The sequence below is a fragment of the Myzus persicae genome, unplaced genomic scaffold (assembly GCF_001856785.1).
Source record: "Myzus persicae strain clone G006 unplaced genomic scaffold, MPER_G0061.0, whole genome shotgun sequence".
Classification (NCBI taxonomy): domain Eukaryota; kingdom Metazoa; phylum Arthropoda; class Insecta; order Hemiptera; family Aphididae; genus Myzus; species Myzus persicae.
In genome coordinates, this window is record NW_019102619.1 from 7,075 (window position 1) to 19,518 (window position 12,444).

Here is a 12,444-nt window from a genome sequence, read left to right on the forward strand (position 1 = left end):
AATTATTTTAACTTTTGGCACGGAATACGACATCAACTATAAATTAGTACGTAGAGTTTTTGGAAGAACAAATGACGTTTGAACTGTTCTAGAAATATTAATACATTTAAGCTTATTACATACCTAGTCTAATATATCATAAAATATTATAATCCCTACATGATTATACTCTCATAGAATTAAAATTATTTATTTTTAGATATTTATTTTTAAAATAAATAATATGAAAAATAATATTTTGTTTTCGTACAAAATAATTGTTAATAAAAATAAAAAATGTAATTTACACCTTAGTCTTTATACACAATTTATGTCTATCACAGATAATGTAAATTAAATATGATGTTTTGTATTTAAAATGTTTGATACTGAATTGTTTATAATTGTTTGGAAATATAATTGTTGAAAACTTCCAAAATTATAATTATTATTATACTTAAAATGTGTTGCCCTTGGGTATCCTAGATACACTTAAATTGTAACCAAATACTTGAAACACTGAACTTCAAAAACGAATATTGAGGTCAAATCTTATAAATAAGGTTTTCCAAAATAAACTACGCAATTTAAATTCTTTTGTTAGTCGTACCTATTAATAAAAATATGAAATATTAAATACCTTAAATGGAATTTGTGTACTGCAATTGACTTTATATTTGTTGTTGACACTGTATCTTATTTGTTTAAATACAAAATATTTCAATTAAAATACATAAGTAAGTAAGTAAATAATTAAGTAATAGTAAATATAAGGAGCCTACTTACTTAGACAATATTAAAATATGTATTTTATAGAATTAAAAATTAATTTTGTTACTGATAAAATATATAATACAGCTAGACTGAGATTTTTTAAATTACATACTAGTCAGTACCTATACAGCTTTTTTTTTATTTCGCTATTTGAAAACTGATACAATATATTAATAGTATAACTACTAAATACTGAGGTTGATATTTTGTTAAATTTGTTAAATAGTTCAGGGACACATGAATATAAATTATAATTTGTATCAATAATTGAATATGTATTAAGTGTAGACAAATTCTTTTGTTGTATTTCGTGATCTTCTTGACAATCATACAGTATAATCTATAAATCTACACTCATTTTACAATCTATTGCACATGCTACACAAAACATTTGGACCACGTTTACTACCCTAAAATATGTTCATAGGAAAAAATACACATCGTTGTAAAACCAATAACATTCTCCCTTCGTTCATAATTCAAAATATTTTTTCTTTTTTTTTTATATAAAATGTGATCGATGAACTTGGCAGCTGGTCTTCTTATTTTAAAGCTGTAATGATAGTTTATAGATAACTATAATAACAAATATGTGTTTGACAGCTGATACACTTTGCTACTGAACATTTAATTTTTCACAATACATACATTTTTTCAAGTAACTTGATTCAATATTTTAATTAAGGAATTTTTTAATAATTGTTATATACCTTTATTTATAAATGACACACTAGGTAAGGTTAGGTTGTTTTTAACAAAAAAAATTGTAATTGTTAGTTTGTTGCTGATACAAAAAATGTTTGTAGTCCTTAAATTGTTATTGTTTTAAAACATTTAAGAGCCAGACATGCTAAAACAAGGTTCATATGCAGTAGAAAAAAATTTAAAAGTATGTAAAAAGTTATAATATTATAAATTCATAACTTTTTGATTTTGCTTTGTATCACGCACAAAGATTAAAATTAATTGAATTTATAGATGTGTACAGGTTATACCATCCGGTAAGTTCAGAACTCTATAATATTATGTTTATACTCTTTTTAGCTACTTAATTAATGAGTACCTATTGATATTCGATATTTCAATGCTAAAGACAACGTTATTTTAGTAGAAATATTAATTAATATTTAACACACTATTATTAGATCAAAATCATTGATCAATAATAAAAATGCCTGTTACTTCAATATTATGTGGGTATTTAAATTGCATCTTGTTGAAACTTTTGAGAGTTAACAAACAAGTCAGAGGAATAAATTTAATAAAACTGGAATACTACTTTAAATCTTTTTAATAGGTATTCATCAATATTTTTTTTATATCTACTTGAGGTTATAGATAAACGTTTATAACAGAGTGTATTTGTCCATTTATTGGTACTTACCAGTCATCCGAATTCAAAGTTGATTCCCTTTTCTGGGTTGAACCTTTTTTGCGCTTTATATAGCTATTGTGAATAATTTTTCGATTTTAGGAGGTAGTGAAAGGATTTAATAATTTGTTAATTGATCATAAATGTTTACTCAAACAAAAAGGTAAAGATTAATTCATAATATAAATTTGATTTTCATATTTTATAACTGATTATAAGTAAGAAAAATTAATTTTGAGTTTGCAAAAATCCTGGTAAAATCTTCACATTTTTCAAACTATTTATTTTGTTTTTAAGGATATATTATTACATTTGTTATTTATATATTAATTATAAATACATGGAATTGCTTAAGTTTTTTTTTATTAAAACATTTTTTTTTTAGTTTATACTGAAACATATAATACACAATAAAATATAATATAGGTATTAAAGTAAAGACTTAAAAAAATATCAAAATTATTTTATTATAAGAGTTATAATTTTTCATTCATACATTATGGATAACAATTTGCTATCACTTCTTATAAACTTGAATACTATGATGAAATTGGAGTACAGGAATATTTTTTAAAAAATACATTTTGGAAAGTGTGACAAAGCTTAAATACTTAAGTATTCATAAAAATAAAAATACGTATTCATCGAGGAACCAAAATGTCAATAGGCATAAAATAAAATACATAAATAAAATTGAACATGAATGCAATTTTTAAATGCTTAGGGAATCATATTATTAACTGATTTTATAAGATTGATATTACAAAGAATCGATCATAATTTAACAAAAGATAAACACACGTATATCAATTAGACGTATATTAACATCAAAAGTGTCTATACTTTAAAATATCTTTTTTTTAACAAATACATTCGATAATATTTATGAATAATAACAATATTATACACATTTTCATTTGATTTAATTAAATATAGTTATTAAAATTATTTCTTCAAATAACTAAACAATTTATAATCAACGTATTTATAATTATAATTTTTGATATTTTGTAGAAATTATAGTGTTATAATATCTTTATTTCCATTTTCAAAATTGAAACTGTGCAAACAAGCGACAAAGCAAAATTAGATGCTAATGGATTATTAAATATTAAATAACTTTTCAAAGTCCAACACGAAGTTAACTTTTTTTAAATTTATCTTTGGTACCAAACTGATTTTAAATAGCAAAATTTAATATTGCTATTAAAATGGTTACATAATCTATATAATATATTTTTATTAATAAACATTAAATATGTATATAAAATCATAAATATTTACAAACACTTTTTTCAAAATTATATGTTTCGTACTTATCTACAAAATTCGTTTAATAATATGCATCGCTTTGTTGTAGTTGTAAATAATCATTTTATTTGTTAACACTTAATCTAATCTAAAAATGTCAAAAGATAAAAAAAATAAGTTGGTAAATAATAATAATTAACTCACAATCGAATTTCCTTTATTTTTGAAAAAATATATAACACGCTGGTCGTTTCTTTTTTTTTTTAATTCTGTCATGTGGTAATGTTTTGTTACCACTCCGCAGTATTATTCGATGTGTTTTTTTCTTACAACTTAAAATTGTATTTACATGCAAAAGTGTGAAATACAAGACTCTTAAGATATACATATATATATTATATATATAGATTTCCACGTTTAGACTATCTGAATACGTTCCATAACAAAACTGAAGCAGCGATCATCGTCGAACAGTTGATAGAAGACGTTACCTGACATCCAAGACTTGGAGAAGTAACTGAAACAAATGAAAAATTAACAAAAAATTAAACATAAATTATGATAATTATTGCATCGAGATGAATCACAAAAAATATGTAAGTATACGTAGCATAATAAAACATTCTGAAATATAAATTATTTGTTCAATTACATTCTCAATGAATGCCAAATATACAAAAAACCTCAGAATTAGTCACAACCTGTCCGAATCACTAACCAAAATACTCCACAATCACCCTCAACCCATAGCCAACATCATCCATTCATCACAGTCGTAAATCTTCAAACCAAAATCAAAAATTAATATTAAGAATAAGTTCGTATAATAATATGTTATCGATTTCTATTATTTATAAACACAATGGACCATGTTGCTGAAGATAATGTATCAATTAAAAAAAAAAAAAAATGTTTGAATGAAAACATTGGATATTCACTCCATTTCTCATGTAAGTTGTAAGTAGCGATTATCTGATTTTGTTATAATTCAAAAATAAATAACTGTAGATACTTTAAATTTACACCATTTTTTTTACCAATTCATATACTTGATAAAATGTTCAAAATATGTTAACTCGTTTTAAACTGTTTATGGACATGTTTAATTTCTCTAGTTTTTTATTTTTTTTTTATAAATATCAATAAAATTAAATTTGTTGGGTCAAAAAACTTGAAAATTGTATAAAAAAACTCCTAGTATATTGTATATAGTCACTAGTTTTTTTTTTAAGCATTTAGAGTTCAAATTTTGACGATATTTATATAATTCAAAATTTACAAATAACCTTATATTTAAATATTTTTTAAATTTTCAACTTTTATAGCTAAGGACTGAAAATTTAAAACAAGGTTCCACTTAAGTAGGTTATTTTGTAACCAAAATATCTAAAAATATTTAAGTATAGTTTTTTATAATATAGTTGTTTTGTATTCAAATGTGGACGAAATTACATATTAAATAACCAAGAATAATGATTTATGATATTTTGTTATAATTTAAGAATATTATTCGTGGGTACTTGAAACTTTTAGAGTACATTATTATACATTTTATACACACAATGACTTTTAAAGTGTATTTATTTTTGGCAAAAATGAATTTAACCTACTGTAGTACTAATACTTAATAGTAAAATAAATTTAAATAAACTTTAATCACAATAATATAATCAAATAAACCAAATTACTAAGTAATATTAAAGGCTTACAGACCGTCTTCGCTCAGAATCGTTTTTCGTATACAATGATTTTATATCATTGAATTCAAATTTAACACTATCCATTACAGTGACCCACTACTCACTATACTCACTAGTAACCTACTGCACAGCAGAGGGACATCTACTTACCCACTTTTTTTCTTTCCATAACGGATTCTGAGCTTATAGGGCTCATTTGGGGTAGTAACCCCGAATTATAAATTCTACTTAATACCAAATTACAAAGTTTGTAACCAATTCGTAAGGGATGCTAAACTGAGTATGATTCTTTACACATATTGAATAAATTTATACCTATACAATGCACATACTTCATAAGTACTAGGTATCTAAGGTTGAGGTATCGTTTGAAATTCTTTTATTTTTTTAGTGTAGAAAAAAAACAAATATTATATTACCTAATTACCTTGTATTATTCTGTGATATACTTAATTTATTAAATTGTTGCAGATGTTTATTATGTGTTCTAAAGAAACATTTCAATATAAAATCTTTTTATTTATTGCATTTCATAACTTATTTGACACAAGTGAACATTGCATCAAAAGAATATTGTGAATCAAATGTATAATGTTATATAATATTATGAATTTATAAAATATGTTATATTTTTTTTTTATTTAATAAACACCCACATAGTTATATAATAAAATCATATTATGCGTTTACATCTGTACATCTGAAATTTAGTAAGTACTTAAGCTAGGTCCTTTTTTAATTTATGTATACCTCTTAGACGTTTATTAGCGAATAAGTAATGTTTTAATAACTAATAAGTAGGTCGAAGACCTTAGATACGCAGTACTTATGAAGTATGTACATTGTGTACATACAAATGTATTCAATATATATTATACTAGCTGACTCGGCAATACTTTACTATTATTAGATATCAGTAAATTTATATATGTTTAGGAATATGTGAAAAATTTGATGTGAATTACATCAGATATTTAATTTGATTAATTTTTTTAGTATAATTGTATGTATGAGTGTGGAATATATTTGTATAATTTTTATTTTTTTGTTAATTATATCAATTTGTCTTAATCATTAAATATTTTTGGATACACCATTTTAAGTGTCTCGCTTCTACGGCCAGCACAAATAGATTTTGTTTGCATGTGACACGTGACAGAGCTTCGTACAATATTGACCATGGGAAAAACACTGGACGGTTAAGTCTAAACCTGCAACGTTTAATGTTTGACCTGTGCCTTATTAATAGTCATTGCAAAGCTTAATAATTTCACGGGAAATTGGAGCCGTTTGAACTGGAATGGCAAATTGGTTGGTATTATTGGTATTCTAGGAACCAAGACCATTTCCCCAGCTCCACAGCCAGTAAGGATTATACACTCAAGCAGACAGTTTTTTAAGGATTTTATACTTTGTAATCGTGTACCGTTGCATAATTTTAGTGGACTTAAGTTAAGAAGTAAAATTATAGGAGAATCTACCTTTAGAATTAATTTGTGCGGTGGAGTCCCTGAAGGAGATAAATAATTTAAAAATTTAGTTGGATAATGTATCGCCTACTCTGTATCTAAATCAGTATCAACGGAATAGTACACTTTTGTTAGTGCATTGAAATTTAACAGTATCATGTCATTTATTTTATTGACTTTATCGTTAGTTGGTGACAATATTGCCTTTTCTTGACACCAACTTGACGTTATAGTCGAAATATTATATGAATCTGGGTAAACACTAAACATTTTCAATTAGGTCCAGCAAATTAGACATCAAAAAACATACGCACAGCAGTTCCCATACACTTTGCTCATCGACAACGATAATTAATGTGTTATCTATATACTGAAAGAACTCAGTTATTTTGTTTCGACAAAATAAAAAGAGAGTGCCACTGCGCAAGAGAAATCTGTGCACGGGACGATAATTGTATGCAATTTAAGTACATACGGATGTGTGGCACTAATAATTTATTTATTTTATTAATCAAGTTATACGAATAAATTGTATATTAAAACCTTACCTGAATCTAGACCTATTGATTAGTGAAAACTGTACTAAAATCCGTTGGGTACTTTTTGAGTTATATACAAAAAAGGGGGTTCTATTTTACATAGTAGTATGATAAGGAACCATTCTCAATTTAGCACCTCTTAGAAATTGGTTACAAAATTTGTAGTTTGTGATAAAATATAAATTTATAATTCAGTGTTACTATCAGCTTAGCATCCGTTAAAGAAAAAAAATGTATTTGGGGATGAAGACTTAGGTTAAAAACTCTGATTTTTTGGTTACAAATTATTGAGACTTATTAAATCGTTTTTTTTTAGTATGGTTTGACCTCAGAATTTCGATTTTGAGGTGCTAGGCTGACACCATAAAAACTGTTCAAATCTTAAAATTATAAAAAGAAAAAGAAAATTAAAAAAAAAAAAAAACAAAAAAAAAATAAACAATATTATAAACTGTTAATATCAGTAAAAAAAATTTAGAAACGTTCAAACTTTTAAAAATAATATTAGTGTTATTACCACAGACTAAGATATCTTAGTTCATAGTTATTACTCATGAAAGAAACACCTAGCTTATATTTATATACTTACAAATAACTCATTTCTTAACGATATTATATTAAAAATTATAAAAAAAACATAATTTAGATCCCTTACAAGTTTATAAGCCTCACCTTTACACACAGTGTGATGGTGTATTATTATACATTTTGGAAGCAAATATAAATCATGGGTCTTGACATTAAAAAAAAACGATTCTGAACAAATCTCAGATAAAATCACACTTGCTCGGATGTCTTTATAATATTTTTCGTAGGTTATTTGTAGGTTCATTGTCCCAACCTAGTTTTATCTTGCATAAAGAAAACTACAACGAAAATAAATTAAATTACTTTTTTCAAGTACAAACTAGCTTCGATTTCAAATTGAATATTGGCATATATTAAATACTACATTAAACCACCCCTATGTGCCTATGTGAATCTTCTTCATTGTCTGACAAAATGTCCAAAGAGAAAAAAATTAAATAAAAAAACTTATTAAAACCAAACACTGAAATACATTTCCAGCTGCTCTTTGAAAAATTAACCATAAACTGCAAATGTTGTTGATTTTCTATGGCAATAATACTGCGATACGTTTTAATTTGTTTTGAGTAAAATAAGAGTCATCGGGCTATTACACAAACATAATACATTAAAAATATAATAATTTGAAGATAAAAACATCTGAGTGATTATATCTGAGTTCCACTTATTTTCGTTTTCGAATGTAATAATTTATCATTGCTATCAAATGTATGGTTATTAATTCACCACTATATCTTGCATTGATCTGTTCAAAGTGCTTAACTTCCTATTTTTAAGACAATATCTTTATTGCAATTAATTTACTCTACAAAAAAGTATATATTTTATTGTTTTGAAGTTGAACTATAATTTTTTAACATTAACCTAAATTGTAACCTAAACCGTAACTTTATAGTTTTTATTTAACGACTTAGATACATAATAATATGTTTCCCTGGGCCTCCACATGTGCGGGGCCCAGAATCTTTAAATATTAATTTAAAAATAAAATAATATTTAAGACTAGGCTATAGATATAATATATAAATTAAGTATTTATGGTGTAATATTGTTTTTACATAAGATGATAATTATAGAAGATAAATTAATACATTTTGATTTTATTTAACAATGTTTAGATAATGCAAATTGTACAATTTTAATATTAATTAAATTATTATTTTACTCAAAATGTTTAGATCTTTCATTAATTCTATGACACTTAAGGTCATACTTATGTTTTAGTCACCAAATAATTGTGGTGTATTATAAAGTTTGACCTTGTATACTTTAACAATGACAATAGCCGGATGAACATACCTACTCACAGTCAGAAGTTCATTGTCTTACATAATACACAATATTCCCTATAGGCTATAGTTAAAAAATTTAATTTAATTATTCAAAACATTCATTTATTTTTATTATATAATACAACTAGATGTCCCGTCACGGCGTTGCCCGTGTATTATATAGCTATATAAAAAACTCCTCTTTTACCCCCGTAGAGATCGAATTTTGACTCAAGTTTGTTTAAAATCTTAATCGTGATTGCTTAAACTAACCACGATGAACAAACATTTATAAATACTTACAATTATTATAAATTAACTGTTTTATATCGCGGATAGAAAATAGATGGACCTGTTTTAAATGATATGCGATAAGCGTGATGCCTCAATTAAGGAAAATAGGGATTTATTTTTATATACATAGATAGATAAAGATAGATTGTAGAATTTTACTACTCGGAACAATTCATACGTACACGCCGATCAAACACATAGTTAGACGGACAAAAAGTTATGGTTGCATGTCGCAATGGAAACCCACAGGTCGCCGTGCTGTAAAATATGTATAATTTATATAGATTTACAATTTGTGCGTGAAAAATTTCAACTCTTTAAAATCAAAATTTTCAAAAATCCTTTAATAGTTGAACTTGACATTACAATATTAATCCATCCTCAAAACAACAATTCTATAACTCAAATAGGTTCGGCTCTGCTTTGATTATTGCTAAAGTAACTTTCCTTTATATATATAGAAGATTAGGATTGTGTGATCACTAAATAATATATATAGATAATATATTTAAATTTAAATTTTACCATTTATAATTAGTTAGTAAATTAAAAATAATTGTAATTATCAATATCATGGTCTTAAGACAATCATTATTTTAAATGAATATATCCAAACTTATTTCAAAATTCAGATCGCCAAATTGTTTGTATAATTCGTTATATTACATTATTAGAAGGTAATACTAATAATAATATTCAAAAAAGTTTTAAATGAAATTCATTTACAAGAATAAATCACAATCATATTTTGCATTAAAACTTTTTAAGCTTTTCAAAAAATGTCTACTTGCGATTTTTTTTAATATGATTAGAATATAAATCAAATTACGATGTCCAACAAACATGAACAATTTTAATTCTAAAAATTATTTAATTTATAGCATATACATTATATAAATTATATTTGTTCACAGAGAGCTTATAAATGAATACTTTTTTAAAAACATCTTATAGCACAAAAGTTATAACGTTAAGATATAAATCATAAAACTGAGTTTCAAGCATATATTTTCATTGTTTTCGTAATTGTGGTGACATCATTATAGAAATATTTGTATATTATGTTTTATGTAGGTATATTTTGTATTTTGTGTTTTATATGTATTAAAATTATTTTTGTACATTAATATTATGTATTAATTTTTAGGATGGTAGTACAAAACAAATAGAATTCAATACCTACGTAATTTATAGTTTAAAAATTAATTTTATCAAAAGCAAATAATCACATAAGTATTTTATATACAGAAGTAAATATGTTGATTTTATATAATATATGTATCATTATATTATAACCAAAAGTGTCCTGACTGACTAATTAATATAGGTTCTAAAATAAGATGGCTAGTGATCGGACAATTTCATAGTATCTTCGTACCACCGTGTAGAGGTTCACTGAGAAGAAGTGTGGTATAGACATTTTGAGATTCATGATGGAAATTACAAGTTTTTTTGTTTGTTAATGGTTGCCATTGGTTCAGTATAACACGAAACAGACAGAATGAATGCAATAATTATTCTTGGGTAATACACTTAGACTTAGTAAGGAAGATGTAATTAAATTTATGAAAATACAGTTTTCAGGTGTCCAATAAATTCAATTTATAGTCGGTAGATAGAGATATTAGACGTTTGTAGAGCTGTTTGAAATATAATCATACCTACAATTAATTATGATAGACACATAATTAGGATATCACTAAATAAAATAATATATGTGTGGTTTTTTTCAATTTATATATTTAAGACCATATGTCATTTATACTACTAAATACCAATACAGTTTAAGATGTAGCAAGATTGAAAGTTATTGGTAGTATACTAGAAGCTGTGTATGGGGCAAAAATCTAAATTTTTGAATGTAGTGCAGTTGTCTTTTATTACACATATTCCTCCCTACCTGTCTCATCAGTTGTAAATTTCAAATAGTTGTTGATATGTACATAGTTTAATGACCATTTCTAAAGATATTGTGCTATGCACTCTAGTTTTAAAGTTTTCAGTTGAAACCTTGCTACTCATAAACAATTGAAATTCGATGGACGTCGTACAAATCAATAAGCATTGTGTTATTATTGTTATTATTATACGAAGATCGGAGTCGATAACAGATAACCACGATGACACGATGACTTCCGTGATATGCGATTTCAGCACACGTGACACATTCCACATTATTCTTACCTAACTCAAACATTTTTTTTATTATAGTATACCATTTTATCAACTTATTGTAGTGGAGAATATATAGTCAGATACCTTTATCTAGATACATGATTGTCAATTCATTCTTTTGCCTCATTATTGCTCACTTTTAATGCTTAGCAGCGTCAACCAATTAATCTCGATCTGTAAGATCTAATTTTAGTATTTCTCTACCTCGTGTCTCGTAAAGTACTCGCATTTAAAAACGATGTGAACAATGCACCCAGTTAAGCCACCAAACAAATTAATTAATGTATAGTTTTAACTTTGAGTTCTCAATCCTTTTCAAAATAAACAGAAATAAATGTGCGTGATGCGAGTATACACGCGGATGAAGTGAAACTTTTTTCAGAAATCCAACCGATAAAATATTAGGTTTCTAATAATTGTTCAGACTTGCATTTACGTTTTACATCAGCAACATCATTATATATAAGTTCTGAATTTCCATTTGTATAATTGAAATACCATTTGTTAATTGTTAGAACAAAATTATGATCTCATTTTTATTTATTTTATGTTGGGTCCAGTGTCATATTTATGAATTGTTTAACGGAGGGGATAAAGCATTGAATTACTCACATGGAAGTACACATCTAACTTTAAGGTTTCCCATACTTTTCTAATATATTCTGTATAATAGTAGTCCACATATTTTTTTTGTTCTTAGAGCCCTTATGTTGCCAAGCGAATTCTACGGAGCCCCAAACATTTTGAATACTCATAAAATATACATAACTCATGAAAAATTATACATATTCGTTTATTAATTTGTTTTTATTATAACGTAATCATAAACGACATAAACAATAAAAGCAATATATCCTTCAACCAACTCGCTTCCAACATCAAACAGTTAAAACCTAACTTTTTGAAGACGATGGCGCAAATGTGCAATAACATTGAGATAGGGCCATCAGGGCCTAGAGGTGCCTAAATTTTTGTTTGTTACATTCAAATTATTAATTTTTATTACTATATTTACAAAAATAGAAAAACCAC

General features: G+C 25.4%; 1 protein-coding gene across 1 annotated transcript in view; it reads right to left on the bottom strand.

The window, feature by feature from the left end:
* Positions 1 to 3,617: 3,617 nt before the first annotated feature.
* LOC111032680 overlaps positions 3,618 to 12,444 on the bottom strand; it is a 132,947-nt gene continuing 124,120 nt past the window's right edge. Inside the window, exon 6 of the mRNA XM_022313105.1 lies at positions 3,618 to 3,893. Within this exon, the coding sequence (XP_022168797.1) occupies positions 3,799 to 3,893 (95 nt within the window). The 3' untranslated portion in view covers positions 3,618 to 3,798. The remainder of the gene's footprint in view (positions 3,894 to 12,444) is intronic.